The following is an 18,308-nucleotide window of genomic DNA, read 5'->3' as shown; positions in this document are numbered from 1 at the left end:
GAACTGCTACTACAGTCAGAAACACAACATAACTCTGCGGTCTGTCTCTGCAGGGGCAATGTTTCCTTCCTATTGAACTGCTACTACAGTCAGAAACACAACATAACTCTGCGGTCTGTCTCTGCAGGGGCAATGTTTCCTTCCCATTGAACTGCTACTACAGTCAGAAACACAACATAACTCTGCGGTCTGTCTCTGCAGGGGCAATGTTTCCTTCCTATTGAACTGCTACTACAGTCAGAAACACAACATAACTCTGTGGTCTGTCTCTGCAGGGGCAATGTTTCCTATTGAACTGCTACTACAGTCAGAAACACAACATAACTCTGCAGTCTGTCTCTGCAGGGGCAATGTTTCCTATTGAACTGCTACTACAGTCAGAAACACAACATAACTCTGCAGTCTGTCTCTGCAGGGGCAATGTTTCCTTCCTATTGAACTGCTACTACAGTCAGAAACACAACATAACTCTGCGGTCTGTCTCTGCAGGGGCAATGTTTCCTTCCTATTCAACTGCTACTAGTCGGAAACACAACATAACTCTGCGGTCTGTCTCTGCAGGGGCAATGTTTCCTTCCTATTCAACTGCTACTAGTCGGAAACACAACATAACTCTGCGGTCTGTCTCTGCAGGGGCAATGTTTCCTTCCTATTGAACTGCTACTACAGTCAGAAACACAACATAACTCTGCGGTCTGTCTCTGCAGGGGCAATGTTTCCTTCCTATTGAACTGCTACTACAGTCAGAAACACAACATAACTCTGCGGTCTGTCTCTGCAGGGGCAATGTTTCCTTCCTATTGAACTGCTACTACAGTCAGAAACACAACATAACTCTGCGGTCTGTCTCTGCAGGGGCAATGTTTCCTTCCTATTGAACTGCTACTACAGTCAGAAACACAACATAACTCTGCGATCTGTCTCAGCAGCGGCAATGTTTCCTTCCTATTGAACTGCTACTACAGTCAGAAACACAACATAACTCTGCGGTCTGTCTCTGCAGGGGCAATGTTTCCTTCCTATTGAACTGCTACTACAGTCAGAAACACAACATAACTCTGCGGTCTGTCTCTGCAGGGGCAATGTTTCCTTCCTATTGAACTGCTACTACAGTCAGAAACACAACATAACTCTACAGTCTGTCTCTGCAGGGGCAATGTTTCCTATTGAACTGCTACTACAGTCAGAAACACAACATAACTCTGCGATCTGTCTCAGCAGGGGCAATGTTTCCTTCCTATTGAACTGCTACTACAGTCAGAAACACAACATAACTCTGCGAGTCTGTCTCTGCAGCGGCAATGTTTCCTTCCTATTGAACTGCTACTACAGTCAGAAACACAACATAACTCTACGGTCTGTCTCTGCAGGGGCAATGTTTCCTTCCTATTGAACTGCTACTACAGTCGGAAACGCTGCTCAAACTGCAATTCGGCACTTGGGCACCCGCACTTCCTTTCGGGGAACTCATTTCTTGCCTTTTCTTTCAGGGATAATTTCTGAGAGTTAAATAGAAACCTCGTTAAAGCACTTAAACTACACAGTAATCATGTGTTTTTCATGTCCTCCAAAATGCAAAATGGATAGTGTGCAAAGATGACATGTTAAAAATATAAAAAAAGGAGGGGGGTTCCATTTGTTGATATCAATATCTAACAATTTTACTCTCCAATGATTTCTGTGGTTACATACTTATATCTATGATGAGTTGTTCTAAAGAATCCAAACATGTCATTGGCATGGTTGGTGTCAACTCAGTCAATTCAGGAGATGAAATACTATTCAATTCATGAATTGAACATTGTACATTATTTTTAAAGGGGGATGAAGATAAAGGAAGAGATTTAAATGTTAATTAATTCAAGGCTAGTCAAAAGTTGATGAGTATTACAGTGCATTTTGACATGAGTGTAACATATTATATCACAAAACAACGTTTAAAAAAAATGTAATTAGGCCAACACATTGTGGTTACATTTTTTCAAAATATCTGTATTTTGGTTTTGATTTACGTTTTGCATAAATCATTGCCATGTGTAGCTAATCAGCGTTGCCATGTGTAGCTAACTATGCCATTCCATTTTTGTATGGTGGTTTGAGTTATAAAAACAAAGTTTGAAACACGGACCAGGCCTCACTTTATTCAATTCAAAGCATTTAATTAATTAATTTTTAACAAAATCCATTTTTTACATTAACACAATAAGATGGTTATTGGCGACAACATTTGATATACATTATGCTGACTTTTTCAAATTGGTTGATATACCTGAATAAAATCCCCTCCTCACAATTAATGTGGTTTTGCCATTTTGATTCGTTATCAAATAGGGCATATTTGAACAGGGTAATTCATTTACTGGTGTAATTTACGAATGCGCGGTGCATTAGTTTTATTTGACACAATTAAACGATTTAAATAAAACGAATTAGCCAAAACAATCGGTGGTTTACAAAGCCTAATTCATATTGGATCAATGTGAGATGCTTAAATTGAATTTGAATTTAAGAAACGGAATCATGAACAAATCAGGTCTGCGTTAGACTATGCGTAAATGCGTTTTTATAGGCATAATGAGAAACCTGCGCAATCACACAAAATACTTTAGATCATTATGAGTCTTGCAATTTAGAAAGTATATTTAAATCTCGAAAAAAATACGTTACAGCGCAAAGCTTTGAGTTATTAAGGTAAATAGCTGACTTACCAACACATTCGTTTGCCTCTCTTGCGGTTGCGCGCTGCCAAGGACGGTCATAGTGGAAAGGTTTGCACCTGTCACATTCCGGCCCCGCGGTGTTGTGCTTGCACTCGCATACCAGGTTTCCTTCCCTTTCTTTAACGCACTTTGAAGCGTGACCGCTGCACTTGCACCGCCCGCCAACCTGCAGGTCTGATACCGCGTAAAAGTAGGAATCTCTAGCCAGCTCCGAGTCGTCCTCGTTCTCATCCCCAAACGTGTGCAGTCGGCTGAACGTAACCTTGATGTCGGTGGCTGTCACCCAGTCCTGCAGCACCGGAGAGTTGTCGAAGTCGTGCGCCGAGGGTCTGCCATCCAAGGTGCTGAACGCAATGAGCCCACCTGTCAGCGGGTGCATGTCCGTGTGAGAATCTGTGCAAATCGCCTCTTGTTCATTCTGCTTGGTAATTGCCGCCTTATTCTGCTTGTTATACATCTTCTTACACTGGGTAGAGTAGAATTGGAAAGGAACCCAGGATTTGCCATAGTCCATGGACTTAAAGATAGCCATAGATTCGGGTCGGGGTGAACAGAACTGCAAGCTCACATAGGTGACCTCAAATTTTTTACCCAATGACAAAGTGAACGTGACGTTCTGAGGATACTGGACATAGTTTTCTGACTGCCAGCAGGTGAGGTTATGAGGGTTGTTCAAATCAGTTAAATACGCAGGTGGATGAGTTTTCTTTGGGTCCCCTGAATCGCAGGTGTGGCAATCCCTAGTCCTCTCCTCACCCTTCTCGGTCACGGCGCAGTACCTTGAGGCCGGGGTTCCACAGGTGCTGGAGACGCGCACGTCCTTCCCGAAAGCCGAGTTCACGAAATCGGGGATGCACCTCCGGGGGTTGCCGTTCTCATCATAGCATGGGTCTGGAGGGGACGACTGGGCAGCAAACATACTCATCCCATAACCTCCAAGAGCCCCCTTAACCAGCAGAGAAATGGCCACCGAGGTGACCCAAACCTCTAAAATCCTTATCATTGTAATCCGTGCTCTTTAGTGTCACTTGCGCTGAAATGTAGTCGTAGAAAAAGAAAGACATATTTAAGATGTTTGTTACATAGATTTAGAGGAACATTATCATATCATGCATTACACAATGAATAGCCAATAATATATATATATTTGTGTGTGTGTGTGTGACCATTTATATTTAAATGCTATTTAGCCTACATCTGAAAGTATCCATGGTGAAGACAAACAAGCATAATATTCACACATGTTAATATTAAATCAATAGCCTATGTACATTTCTGTGTTTTGTTCTCCACACATAAACAAATGAAACACAAACAGTCATGCACATGTATGTGAATGAAATCATCTTACGAGACAAAGAAAACTCCACAGAGGACACTACCTCCGAATAACTGTTCAGCCTGGAAGAGAAGTGTTGTAAAACTTAAGAATATAGAGGGCAGCCTACTCTCTTTTTTACGCACGAAAATCTACCGCTAGTTTGCCTTTTCTGGGTTTCTAGACATAAATTGGAAGGACCAGCTCGCTATTAGCTTCCCTGACTCTGTCTTCCACTCAGTCACACCTCCGTCTACCTCTGTCTCTTGTCTGTCCCATTCCCTTTCTGACGCTCTCACTGTTTGAACAGAGAAGTGAGACCCTGTAATCCAGCAGAGCTTGAGGTCATATGGAGATGCTCGCAGAGCTAAAAGAGAGAACAACGACATCCACTGGTGTGTAACAATAAATTATAAATATACCTCCCCTCAAATGTATTTGAAATATGTTTGTATTCAGCTTATTACATCGTCTTATTAAAACAACAATGATATTAGGATGTTTTTTCATCTTATTTGAATTATTCAAAGATCACATAGCTGGCAGGTCCAATGACTAACTTCAGTGTTCTTCTCAAGTTACCACCTGTAACCGGTAAGACCATATAACTGATAAATAATCATACAAAGAAAACGTTTACATTGAATCTCACAAAAGTGCCAATCCAACAGATTTCATCTCAGCCTTAACCGTATTATTGAAGTACATCTGTAGGATACGTTGGAATCAGATTTGCCTCCAATTTTAACGATAGTCGTCCCGCCAAACTTCAGTAAATTACACGCAAGCAGCGACATCGTGCGGTGGCGGGAAGTACTGTTACGATAAAGGAATTCATTTGAATCCATCCTTGAGACAGAACTGCTGACTTTGCCCGCGTTTGTTTGTTGTTTACTCTGAAGCTCAGTAAACGCTTGATTGGGAAAATGGAAAATAATCAGCCAAAAGCAAACCAATGTCACATCCCTGTTCCACACATTTTCCCATATTGAAAAAGTTTTGTGTGTCAAAAATTTTCATTCATTAAAACAGCGAAAAGATGTCGCCACAAGCAGATATGTGGTCATGGCTAGAAGGATTACAACTTTTGTCAAATACATTTTTTAGCTAACCGTACCCTTTTCCTAACCTTAACATAATTATCCTACGTTAATTATCCTAACCTTTCGCGTAAATTCTCCTAACCTGCTATGAAAAGTCAAATCTGAGAAAAGCGGCATCCCATCTAGTTAAAAGCCAGATATTGAGAGGAACGAGGTGCAAGACTTCACTCTCCAACAATTTACATTTACATTTAAGTCATTTAGCAGACGCTCTTATCCAGAGCGACTTACAAATTGGTGCATTCACCTTATGACATCCAGTGGAACAGTCACTTTACAATAGTGCATCTAAATCTTTGGGATTACTTAATCCTAGGTATTCCTTAAAGAGGTGGGGTTTCAGGTGTCTCCGGAAGGTGGTGATTGACTCCGCTGTCCTGGCGTCGTGAGGGAGTTTGTTCCACCATTGGGGGGCCAGGGCAGCGAACAGTTTTGACTGGGCTGAGCGGGAGCTGTACTTCCTCAGTGGTAGGGAGGCGAGCAGGCCAGAGGTGGATGAACGCAGTGCCCTTGTTTGGGTGTAGGGCCTGATCAGAGCCTGGAGGTACATTCCGTAGGCAAGCACCATGGTCTTTAAAACAGCTTCAACTGGAAGCCAGTGGAGAGAACGGAGGAGCGGGGTGACGTGAGAGAACTTGGGAAGGTTGAACACCAGAAGGCTGCGGCGTTCTGGATGAGTTGAAGGGGTTTAAAAGTTGCAGTAATCCAGACGGGAGATGACAAGTGCCTGGATTAGGACCTGCGCCGCTTCCTGTGTGAGGTCACTCTGCGGATGTTGTAGAGCATGAAACTTGATGTTGGTTGAGAACGACAGGGTGTTGTCCAGGATCACGCCAAGGTTCTTGGCGCTCTGGGAAGGAGGACACAATGGAGTTGTCAACCGTGATGGCGAGATCATGGAACGGGCAGTTTTAGTTCATTGAGGTGGTGATCCGTCATCCACACTGATATGTCTGCCAGACATGCAGAGATGCGATTCGCCACCTGGTCATCAGAAGGGGAAAGGAGAAGATTAATTGTGTGTCGTCTGCATAGCAATGATAGGAGAGACCATGTGAGGTTATGACAGAGCCAAGTTAGGGCCAAGAACAGAGCCCTGGGGGACACCAGTGGTGAGAGCGCGTGGTGAGGAGACAGATTCTCGCCACGCCACCTGGTAGGAGCGACCTGTCAGGTAGGACGCAATCCAAGTATCGAAGGCAGCCGATAGATCTAGAAGGATGAGAGCAGAGGAGAGAGAGTTAGCTTTAGCAGTGCGGAGCGCCTCCGTGATACAGAGGAGAGCAGTCTCAGTTGAATGACTAGTCTTACATTTACATTTACATTTAAGTCATTTAGCAACTTACAAATTGGTGCATTCACCTTATGACATCCAGTGGAACAGTCACTTTACAATAGTGCATCTAAAACTTAAGGGGGGTGAGAGGGATTACTTATCCTATCCTAGGTATTCCTTAAAGAGGTGGGGTTTCAGGTGTCTCCGGAAGGTGGTGATTGACTCCGCTGTCCTGGCGTCGTGAGGGAGTTTGTTCCACCATTGGGGGGCCAGGGCAGCGAACAGTTTTGACTGGGCTGAGCGGGAGCTGTACTTCCTCAGTGGTAGGGAGGCGAGCAGGCCAGAGGTGGATGAACGCAGTGCCCTTGTTTGGGTGTAGGGCCTGATCAGAGCCTGGAGGTACTGAGTGCCGTTCCCCTCACAGCTCCAGTAGGCAAAAGCACCATGGTCTTGTAGCGGATCGAACTTCAACTGGAAGCCAGTGGAGAGAACGGAGGAGCGGGGTGACGTGAGAGAACTTGGGAAGGTTGAACACCAGACGGGCTGCGGCGTTCTGGATGAGTTGAAGGGGTTTAATGGCACAGGCAGGGAGCCCAGCCAACAGCGAGTTGCAGTAATCCAGACGGGAGATGACAAGTGCCTGGATTAGGACCTGCGCCACTTCCTGTGTGAGGCAGGGTCGTACTGCGGATGTTGTAGAGCATGAACCTACAGGAACGGGCCACCGCCTTGATGTTGGTTGAGAACGACAGGGTGTTGTCCAGGATCACGCCAAGGTTCTTGGCGCTCTGGGGAGGAGGACACAATGGAGTTGTCAACCGTGATGGCGAGATCATGGAACGGGCAGTCCTTCCCCGGGAGGAAGAGCAGCTCCGTCTTGCCGAGGTTCAGCTTGAGGTGGTGATCCGTCATCCACACTGATATGTCTGCCAGACATGCAGAGATGCGATTCGCCACCTGGTCATCAGAAGGGGGAAAGGAGAAGATTAATTGTGTGTCGTCTGCATAGCAATGATAAGAGAGACCATGTGAGGTTATGACAGAGCCAAGTGACTTGGTGTATAGCGAGAATAGGAGAGGGCCAAGAACAGAGCCCTGGGGGACACCAGTGGTGAGAGCGCGTGGTGAGGAGACAGATTCTCGCCACGCCACCTGGTAGGAGCGACCTGTCAGGTAGGACGCAATCCAAGCGTGGGCCGTCTTGAAATCACACACAGCGCATGTGCATTGGGTTCGCTTCACGCTGTTCACGGCGTATTAGCCAGCGCACCAAAACAGCAGTGCAATTGAGCCTCGCACTTCAACGCTCATAGTTGTTGCGAAAATTGACCCACTGCTGGTCATCACGAGTTACCACAGCCACAAAGTCATAATTATGGCTAAAACACCTCCTATTTTAAATTTTTTTATTATTTAACTAGGCAAGTCAGTTAAGAACAAATTCTTATTTTCAATGATGGCCAAGGAACAGTGGGTTAACTGCCTGTTCAGGGGCAGAATGACAGATTTGTACCTTGTCAGCTCAGGGATTTGAACTTGCAACCTTCCGGTTACTAGTCCAATGCTCTAACCACTGCCGCCCCAAACCTTACCATAACGTTAACCCTAACCTTAACCACACTGCTAATGTTATGACTAACCCTAAACTTAAATTAAGACCGAAAAGCACATTTGTTTTCATGAATTTGTATGATAAAGACCATTTTGACTTTGCTGTGCTAATCTTGTGGACACCCACTATGCTGTTGATTTTCTGCATCTACTTCATATGTCATATCGCTGGGTCTAACTGTAAGACTTCAAATATGCTTTACAGTTTCAGTTGACCAGAAGTTCTCAATGTTATGCAATTTTTCAGACATTATAATCTGTCCAATACTTAGATAGAAGTAGGCCTACTTAATTACTTTGACAAGCTGTCAATCTCTTGACAATATGTTAAATTAGGTAAATGAATTTGAAATGCCTCTGCCCTCATACCACCACAATGCCAACTACCTCCTCAACATGGCTTTCATTCAGTTCCTGTTTAGCTACACATGCTCACTTGACTTTGCATTTGGATCATCTATTTTCGTTGGGCTGTGGCAGCACACACACTGAAGGATGTGGTCACTGTATTCGTGTCCCTTCCACTGGTGAGCCACAGCTGGATGGAAGAAAAAAACTCTGGGATATAAAGCACTACTGAATGACACACCCTTCAGGACAGCTGCAGGTAAGATTTAACAATCTTCACTCAGTGTCTGGTCTACTGCTTTGATGAAATGTCAACAGGTCCTTTCTCCTAGAATAATTTAGACACTGTGCAGGAACTTGTTGGTGTGTGTCGTGACTCAAAGACTTGGGAAAGGAAAATAATTGAAACTTAAGATTTGAGTTAAAACTGCAGTTGAGTGTGTGTGCAGTGTTGATACCCTCTGTACCCAACAACAACACTGATCTCACCTCTGGTGCAAGCCAGGATCAGTCACTTAGATGCCTTAGAAAACGGGCCCATTTAGCAGAAGTGTGACATTTCTAAAACTTCAAAAAAATGTTGCTGCAAAGGCAACGTTTTGCTAAAGCCTTCGTTTCCTGTTCCTCTTTCAACATACCATCCACACATTCTGTCAACAACAGTCTTAACCAAGTCACAAAATGATCGTTGTGGTGTTGCTTCATGTATTCCAACACACTCAGTTATTTTTGCTCCCAGTACAATATTGTTGTCCCTGTGTTATATGGGAGTCCTCCGGCCGGCACCATGGATCACAGGAACAATGTCACAGGGTGACACCTGCTTCCTCTGCTGAGGTTGGAAGTCTGGCCAGGGCCAGTACAGTAATGTCAAGTAGAAAATTGTCAGTAGAATAACCTTACGGAAGAACTCAGAGACTTTCAACGTGGCACCGTCATTGGATGCCCCGTTTCCAACAAATCAGTTAATCAAATTTCTGCCCAGCTAGAGCTGCCCGGGTAAACTGTAAGTGCTGTTATTGTGTGTGTGAAGTGGAAACGTCTAGGAGCAACAACGGCTCAGCCACAAAGTGGTAGGCCACACAAGCTCATAGAATGAGACCTTTGAGTACTGAAGCGCATAGTGTGTAAAAATCGTCTGTCCTCGGGTTGCAACACTCACTACTGAGTTCCAAACTGCCTCTAGAAGCAACCTCACCACAATAACTGTTAGTCGGGAGCTTCATGAAATGGGTTTCCATGGCCGAGCAGCCGCACACAAGCCTAAGATCACCATGCGTAATGCCAAGAGTCGGCTGGAGTGGTGTAAAGCTCACTGTCATTAGACTCTGGAGCAGTGGAAACGCGTTATCTGGCGTTATGAATCACTCTTCACCATCTGGCAGCCGACGGACTAATCTGGCTTGGCGGATGGCAGGAGAACACTACCTTCCCCAATGCACGATGCAAACAGTAAAGTTTGGTGGAGGAAGAAAAATGGTCTGGGACTGTTTTTCATGGTTCGGGATAGGCCCCTTAGTGCCAATGAAGGGAAATCTTAATGCTACAGCATACAATGACATTCTAGATTATTATTTGCTTCCAACTTTGTGGCAACAGTTTGGGGAAGGTCCTTTCCAGTTTCAGCATGACAATTCCCCCGTGCACAAAATGAGGTCCATACAGAAATGTTTTGTCGACATCGGTGTGGAAGAACTTGACTGGCCTGCACAGAGCCCTGACCTCACCCCATCGAACACCTAATCGCCCTATAGCAGTGCTAGATCTCACTAATGCTCTTGTAGCTGAATGGAAGAAATTCCCCGCAGCAATGTTCCAACATCTAGTGGAAAGCCTTCGCAGAAGAGTGGAGGCTGTTATAGCAGCAGAGGGGGGTCCAACTCTATATTAAGGCCCATGATTTTTGAATGAGATGTTTGATGAGCAGGTGGCCACATACATTTGGTGATGTAGTGTACGTGAAAGCTACCATCAAGTTCACACAACACAACTGTAAATATGGTACGTGTGCACAGGAAAGGTTTCGGTGAAAGGGGCAATGTAATTTTATTATTCCATGTCATCACATTCCTGCCTTAAAGAAGCACTTCTGGGATCTTAAGCACAACAAATATGTAACATATTGCGCAAATTGGATTTGTAACACATCACAGAAATTGCTAAATTCGTATGATACTGTATCATACAAATTGCACAATTCCTAACATCACACGAAATAGATGATGTCGTACACAATTCGATGACATAGTACACAAAAAACAGGGACCCGTTTTGGTTCGTGAGCATTATTTTCAAAACTACTGGCTGAAATGATATACAACAGTTTCAGAGTGATCTTTAACTGCCATTACATCTAAATATCTCCTTATCTCATGTAGGGTATGAACTTTACCCTCGGAGTGCTTCCTTAGTCACGTTCCAAGTAGTCATAATAGGGAGGCTCTTTTTCTGTTTGCTCTGCCACAGGTGACCCTCAGTTTCCTATTGACATCTCAGTCCCTGTTGCATGGCAACAGTGGCAGGGCTGTCTTTGGACCCCAGCTGTACTTCACAATGACATCTTCCTGTCTGCACACATTAAGAAAGAGACCCTCCAGGCTAAATATAGGGCCCCATGGGGACCCAGGTCTGTGTGGGAGGTCACAGCAGCTTTACTTATTCAATATACAGTGCCTTGCGAAAGAATTCGGCCCCCTTGAACTTTGCGACCTTTTGCCACATTTCAGGCTTCAAACATAAAGATATAAAACTGTATTCTTTTGTGAAGAATCAACAACAGCCTTTATGGAAGAGTGGCAAGAAGAAAGCCATTTCTTAAAGATATCCATAAAAAGTGTTTTTTAAAGTTTGTCACAAGCCACCTGGGAGACACACCAAACATGTGGCAGAAGGTGCTCTGGTCAGATGAAACCAAAATTGAACTTTTTGGCAACGATGCAAAACGTTATGTTTGGCGTAAAAGCAACACAGCTCATCACCCTGAACCCACCATCCCCACTGTCAAACATGGTGGTGGCAGCATCATGGTTTGGGCCTGCTTTTCTTCAGCAGGGACAGGGAAGATGGTTAAAATTGATGGGAAGATGGATGGAGCCAAATACAGGACCATTCTGGAAGAAAACCTGATGGAGTCTGCAAAAGACCTGAGACTGGGACGGAGATTTGTCTTCCAACAAGACAATGATCCAAAACATAAAGCAAAATCTACAATGGAATGGTTCAAAAATAAACATATCCAGGTGTTAGAATGGCCAAGTCAAAGTCCAGACCTGAATTCAATCGAGAATCTGTGGGAAGAACTGAAAACTGCTGTTCACAAATGCTCTCCATCCAACCTCACTGAGCTCGAGCTGTTTTGCAAGGAGGAATGGGAAAAAAATTCAGTCTCTCGATGTGCAAAACTGATAGAGACATACCCCAAGCGACTTACAGCTGTAATCGCAGCAAAAGGTGGCGCTACAAAGTATTAACTTAAGGGGGCTGAATAATTTTGCACATCCAATTTTTCAGTTTTTGATTTGTTAAAAAAGTTTGAAATATGCAATAAATCTCGTTCCACTTCATGATTGTGTCCCACTTGTTGTTGATTCTTCACAAAAAAATACAGTTTTATATCTTTATGTTTGAAGCCTGAAATGTGGCAAAAGGTCGCAAAGTTCAAGGGGCCGAATACTTTCGCACGTCACTGTATGCCCAATCTGATCATCAGTCTGTGGATTAACAAAGAGCCAGGGGAGTTCACACTGCTGAAACATGGAAGTGTTCTTTTCTGATAGACTTCTCCATCACCATTTATTGCAGCTTTTAGTCATCCACAGAACAAACACTTGTGGTTGCAAGTAATTAAGTAAAAAACGCCAATGTTGTTCAACTACTGAAAATCCTGTGATGCTTCTGCAGGAGATTATCTAAAATGGAGCACACCTCGTGCACAGAGGACCATTTGCACCACGCCCTGGACAGGTGCCTTTATGGCCTGGGCCACAGCTCTCCCAACACAGCCCTGGAACGGTAAGCCTCATCACTTAGATTTACTGATCTAATGGTCTTTGAAAAGCACATCTCTTAAGAAGGAAGTTCAATCATCTCAAAATCCAAATGTAATCTCTGGATATAATTAATCCGTGTGAAATTTCACCACTTTCACGTCTGAATGGTAATGAATGGGGTGCATTGGTTATGTAGTCAATCATCTGTATTTTCATTCATAAAAAATACTCCCATTGTTGTGAAACAGTGTTAAAACGTTGGGTCATCTAGTTTCGCCATGAGTCAAACGGGAAAGGAAAGAGGTGACACATAGGTCACACGTCAAACAGGAAATTTAGATGATTTCTAGGAAATTTCTAGGGCCTAAGTCACTCAAAATGAACAAATCTATGAAGTATCAGGCTCTATCATAGCACTCCTGAGTGACAATCAAGCAATAAGGCACGAGGGGGTGTGGTACAGTGCCTTGCAAAAGTATTCACCCCCCTTGGTGTTTTTCCTATTTTGTTGCATTACAACCTGTAATTTAAATGGATTTTTATTTGGATTCCATGCAATGGACATACACAAAATAGTCCAAATTGGTGAAGTGAAATAAAAAAATAAAAAATAATTAAAATGGAAAAGTGGTTTGTGCATATGTGTTCACCCCCTTTGCTAAGTAGCCCAAAAATAAGATCTGGTACAACCAATTAACTGCAGAAGTCACATAATTAGTTAAATAAAGTCCACTTGTGTGCAATCTAAGTGTCACATGATCTGTCACATGATCTCAGTCCATATATACACCTGTTCTGAAAGGCCCCAGAGTCTGCAACACCATGAAGCACCACCAGGCAAGCAGCACCATGAAGATCAAGGAGCTCTCTGAACAGGTCAGGGACAAAGTTGTGGATAAGTACAGATCAGGGTTGGGTTATAAAAAAATATCAGAAACTTTGAACATCCTAAGGAGCACCATTAAATCCATTATAAAAAATTGAAAGAATATGGCACTACAACAAGCCTGCCAAGAGAGGGCCACCCACCAAAACCCATAGAGCAGGCAAGGAGGGCATTAATCAGAGGCAACAAAGAGACAAAATATAACCCTGAAAAAGCTGCAAACGCTCCACAGCGGAGATTGGATTATCTGTCCATAGGACCACTTTAAGCCGTACACTCCACAGAGCTGGGCTTTATGGAAGAATTATCTGTGTAATTTACTGTAACTGTAATGTAGCTATAATGGAGCAGTAATGTAACTATAATGGAGCAGTAATGTAGCTGTAATGTAACTGTAATGGAGCTGTAATGTAATTCTATATTCTGTAGGTTCTTGAACAGTCCCAGGATGTGCTGGTGGTCCCACTGGCTCTCCTGTTCTCTTCCACTGTTCTGCAGGTGAGCACAGATACAGTAGACCGCCACACCACAGAAACTCATCCTCACCACCAACCGTGACCGGAAACCCACGTGAGGACAGACTCAGTCCAGTCCAATGTACCGTAGTTCTCAGATGATCCAGTAAGTATCTCTCCTGTTTCAGACCCCTCACTTCTCCTCTGACTCTGGGGTGCTGCAGGATGCCTGTGAGGTGTTCCACTGTTTCCTGTCCTGGCCAGAGCCCTGCTGCAGCGCCAGCCGACACCTGCTCTCCCTCATCCAGCAGGAGCTCAGGGTGCCAGGTATTGAACCCTAGACTATACAGCCTTCCTGTTTGTCTGGGTCTCATTTCATCTGTCACTTGTCACTGTCCTGATTCAAGTTCCATTTTCTTCCACATGGAGGCACTATTGTTTAAACCAGGGCTCTCCAACACTACCATCCTGTAGGTTTTCACTCCAACTCTAATCTAGCACACCTGATTATAATAATCAGCTGGTTGATAAACTGAATCAGGATAGTTACTGGAGTTGGATCAAAAACCTACAGGAAGGTAGTTCTCCAGGGACAGGGTTGGAGAGCCCTGGTTTAAACAATACAAAAGGTAACACCATCACTTATACTGTATTTCCACCAGGTATCTAATTTCACAGACTAGTGAGAGAAGAACAGGGCTTGACCACCACCACCAATCACTGCAAAACTATGTACGTCAACACAGACCATCCATGATTAAATCATTCAACATCGCTCCAACTTGAAACATTTAAACACAAACCACTGTTCTCCTCTTTGTTGTGTGTGTGCTCATAATGTATGTGTGTGTTCATAATGTGTGTGTGTGTGTGACTGTATTAGGATGGTATTGTTAATGAGCCTAGGCGAGGATGTCCCTCCCGAGCTCATGTCTGTCTCTGAGCAGCTGAGTGGTGTCTGTCACTCCCAGAGGGACACCTCCATCACCCTGATCAAACATGCCTTCCAGGCTGCCCTGAGGACCAAGTACCCCCTCCAGACACTGCATCATGCACTGCAGGTATGTCCTATTATATGTGATTCCTAAATGATGTGTTCACAGTGTCACGTCTGGGAGAATTTGCATACCCCCTGCAGACTGCCATATAGGCCCTGGTGAGAGAATTTGCATACCCCCTCCAGACTGCCATACAGGCCCTGGTGAGAGAATTTGCATACCCCCTCCAGACTGCCATACAGGCCCTGGTGAGAGAATTTGCATACCCCCTCCAGACTGCCATACAGGCCCTGGTGAGAGAATTTGCATACCCCCTCCAGACTGCCATACAGGCCTTGGTGAGAGAATTTGCATACCCCCTCCAGACTGCCACACAGGCCCTGGTGAGAGAATTTGCATACCCCCTCCAGACTGCCATACAGGCCCTGGTGAGAGAATTTGCATACCCCCTCCAGACTGCCATACAGGCCCTGGTGAGAGAATTTGCATATCCCCTCCAGACTGCCATACAGGCCCTGGTGAGAGAATTTGCATACCCCCTCCAGACTGCCATACAGGCCCTGGTGAGAGAATTTGCATACCCCCTCCAGACTGCCATACAGGCCCTGGTGGAGAGAATTTGCATACCCCCTCCAGACTGCCATACAGGCCCTGGTGAGAGAATTTTACTACATGCGTCATCATAATCTCACCATCTGAGGGGTTCCTGGAACAGATAAGCTGGTCAACTTTGGGCAAACAGGACGGACTGGAGATGATTAGAGAGAGACAGATGAGGAAGTCAAATGTTGAGTAATGAGAAACTCAGTGGCACATACAATGCTTGATCCTACTTGATCTGATTTAGTCTTGGTTCTTTCTCTTATTATTAGGAAATGTCCATGCACTGCCCTTAGCCAAATGTCACATGTACTCCTGGGATAAGGACAACTTCGGTAATGAGCTTTTCCCATTGCTTCTTTCTCCATATCCAAGACAGTAAATTTCAAACCCATACTGTAAAATCTGTATAGCCTTTGTGTCTGTGGATTGTCAATGATGTAATTCTGTGTATTCGTTCAGACATTTTAAAAGACATTCTTCAGAGTGAGCTGGACCGGCTCCCAGTCTTTAACCTTTACAGAGACAAGGAAGAGGAGGATGAGGAAACAAGAAAGAACCGATACAGACCACCGGATCTCCACTGTGTCCACCTGCTCCAAATACTATGTTCTCCGGGACTCCCTGACCTCCAGCTTGTCTGTGCCCTCCACCCTGTCTGTATGTGTGAAAAACATCAGTCATGTGGACTCAATCATCCATTTACTGGTGTAGACAGATGTGCCTGTATTGAATTTCCTTGTATCCTACAATGTTTCACAGTGTATCTGAATGCAGTGTTGAGATGTAGTACCAGTCAAAAGTTGACACACCTACACATTCAAAGGTTTTTCTTCATTTTTACTATTTCATACATTGTAGAATAATAGTGAAGACATCACAACTATGAAATAACACATCATCGAACCCTGGAATGAGTAGGCGTGTCCAAACTTAGAATACACAAGGTGCAATACCGAAATTTGGTTGTGCATCAGCTATTTTTCTTGGTACTGTATATCAGTCACTCAATTTGATTGATCATTTAGTCTAGCCATCTATCTAAACTTGTAGTAATCATGGTCGAATTCCGACCCTTTACTCAGGGGCCCCCATTGGTTCTGACTTAGCATATGTGGACAACTACAAATACCTAGGTGTCTGGCTAGACTATAAATTCTCCTTCCAGACTCATATTAAGCATCTCCAATCCAAAATTAAATCTAGAGTCGGCTTCCTATTTCGCAATAAAGCCTCCTTCACTCACGTTGCCAAACATACCCTCGTAAAACTGACTATCCTACCGATCCTCGACTTCAGCGATGTCATTTACAACATAGCCTCCAACACTCTGCTCAGAAAACTGGATGCAATCTATCGCAGTGCCATCCGTTTTGTCACCAAAGCCCCATATACCACCCACCACTACTAACAAATTGATGTCGTTAGTCACTCTAACTCAGATATCATATTAACAGGTGAGTGGGGGCAGTGGGACCACCTTCCCTGTGTGTCTGGACCAGGATGAGAAGAAGATCACCCAATGTGTCATCAGATACAGTATCAATTAAACCAACCACAGGCATGATCATGTGCTGCCAATATACAGTATATTACAGAATTATTTTACATGACATGTTGCTGACCCAATAATTATTTTGTTGTGTGTAGGTGTGAGGTGTCATTGTGCTGCAAACCAGGCAGCGGTTCTGACTGGAGGTCTCACAGGAGACGGCCTGGTCAGGTCCAGCCACTGCACCCCTCCTTCTGCTCCCTGCTCTGCCTGCCCATCACCTCCTGTGGCTCTCAACTGTCATAAAACACTGGACTAGGCTACTCTCTCTCCTAAACCACTCAGACATAAACACCCACATGTCCTAATAATAATGTATTCCATTGAGCATGAAGCTTTTATCCAAAGCAACATACAGTCATGTATACATACAGTTGAAGTTGGAAATTGACATACACCTTAGCCAAATACATTTCAACTCAGTTTTTCAAAATTCCTGACATTTAATCCTAGTAAAAATGCCCTGTCTTAGGTCAGTTAGGATCACCACTTTATTTTAAGAATGTGAAAAGTCAGAATAATAGTAGAGAGAATGACTTATTTCAGGCTTTATTCCTTTCATCACATTCCCAGTGGGTCAAAAGTGTACATACACTCAATTAGTATTTGGTAGCATTGCCTTTAAAATGTTTAACTTGGGTCAAATGTTTTGGGTAGCCTTCCACATGCATTTTGGCCCATTCCTCCTGACAGAGCTGGTGTAACTGAGTCAGGTTTGTAGGCCTCCTTGCTCCCACATGCTTTTACAGTTCTGCCCACACATTTTAAATAGGATTGAGGTCAGGGCTTTGTGATGGCCACTCCAATACCTTGACATTTTGTTGTCCTTAAGCAATTTTACCACAACTTATGAAGTATGCATAGGGTCATTGTCCATTTGGAAGACCCATTTGCGACCAGGCTTTAACTTCCTGACTGATATCATGAGATGTTACTTCAATATATCCACATAATTTTCCTTCCTCATGAGGCCATGTATTTTGTGAAGTGCCCCAGTGCCTCCTGCAGCAAGCACCCCCTCAACATGATGCTGCCACCCCCATGCTTCACGGTTGGGATGGTGTTCTTTAGCTTGCAAGCCTTCCCTTTTTCCTCCAAACATAACGATGGTCATTATGGCCAAACAGTTCTATTTTTGATTCATCAGGCCAGAGGACATTTCTCCAAAAAGTACGATCTTTGACCCCATGTGCAGTTGCAAACCGTTGTCTGGCTTTTTATTTATGGCGGTTTTGGAGCAGTGGCTTCTTCCTTGCTGAGTGGCCTTTCAGGTTATGTAAATATAGGACTCGTTTTACTGTTGATATAGATACTTTGTACCTGTTTCCTCCAGAATCTTCACAAGGTCCTTTGCTGTTGTTCTGGAAATGATTTGCACTTTTCGCACCAAAGTACGTTCATCTCTAGGAGACAGAACATGTCTCCTTCCTGAGAGGTATAATGGCTGCATGG

The 18,308-nt window shown here is 44.1% G+C and overlaps 2 protein-coding genes across 9 annotated transcripts in view; one reads left to right on the top strand and one right to left on the bottom strand.

Moving 5' to 3' along the window:
- The window catches only part of ntn1b (netrin 1b), a 70,846-nt gene extending 66,537 nt beyond the window's left edge, over positions 1-4,309 (bottom strand). Inside the window, exons 1-2 of the mRNA XM_046332068.1 lie at positions 4,072-4,309; positions 2,709-3,753 (exon numbers count right to left, since the gene is read on the bottom strand). Of these exons, the coding sequence (XP_046188024.1) occupies positions 2,709-3,723 (1,015 nt within the window). The 5' untranslated portion in view covers positions 3,724-3,753; positions 4,072-4,309. The remainder of the gene's footprint in view (positions 1-2,708; positions 3,754-4,071) is intronic.
- Positions 4,310-8,470: 4,161 nt separating this feature from the next.
- Positions 8,471-17,313, top strand: LOC124016003 (phosphoinositide 3-kinase regulatory subunit 5-like). 8 transcript variants are annotated; one of them, XM_046331520.1, is made up of 8 exons: positions 8,471-8,635; positions 12,277-12,387; positions 13,168-13,241; positions 13,681-13,749; positions 13,931-14,033; positions 14,369-14,438; positions 14,590-14,767; positions 16,762-17,313. In XM_046331520.1, exons 2-6 carry the CDS (start codon positions 12,348-12,350, stop codon positions 14,374-14,376), a joined length of 294 nt encoding a protein of 97 aa, XP_046187476.1. In that variant the 5' UTR covers positions 8,471-8,635; positions 12,277-12,347; the 3' UTR covers positions 14,377-14,438; positions 14,590-14,767; positions 16,762-17,313. The 8 variants fall into 8 exon arrangements, 2 of the variants coding, with proteins under 2 accessions (XP_046187476.1, XP_046187475.1); XR_006835282.1 differs by lacking the exon at positions 13,168-13,241 and adding an exon at positions 15,577-15,639 and having other exon boundaries at positions 8,474-8,635; positions 13,681-13,821; positions 15,767-17,313; XR_006835283.1 differs by having other exon boundaries at positions 13,681-13,821; positions 14,590-17,313.
- Positions 17,314-18,308: the final 995 nt, after the last annotated feature.

Source organism: Oncorhynchus gorbuscha, linkage group LG26, assembly GCF_021184085.1.
Source record: "Oncorhynchus gorbuscha isolate QuinsamMale2020 ecotype Even-year linkage group LG26, OgorEven_v1.0, whole genome shotgun sequence".
Taxonomy (NCBI): Eukaryota; Metazoa; Chordata; class Actinopteri; order Salmoniformes; family Salmonidae; genus Oncorhynchus; species Oncorhynchus gorbuscha.
The sequence above is the reverse complement of the archived record's forward strand: the minus strand, read 5'-3'. Positions and strand labels throughout refer to the sequence as shown.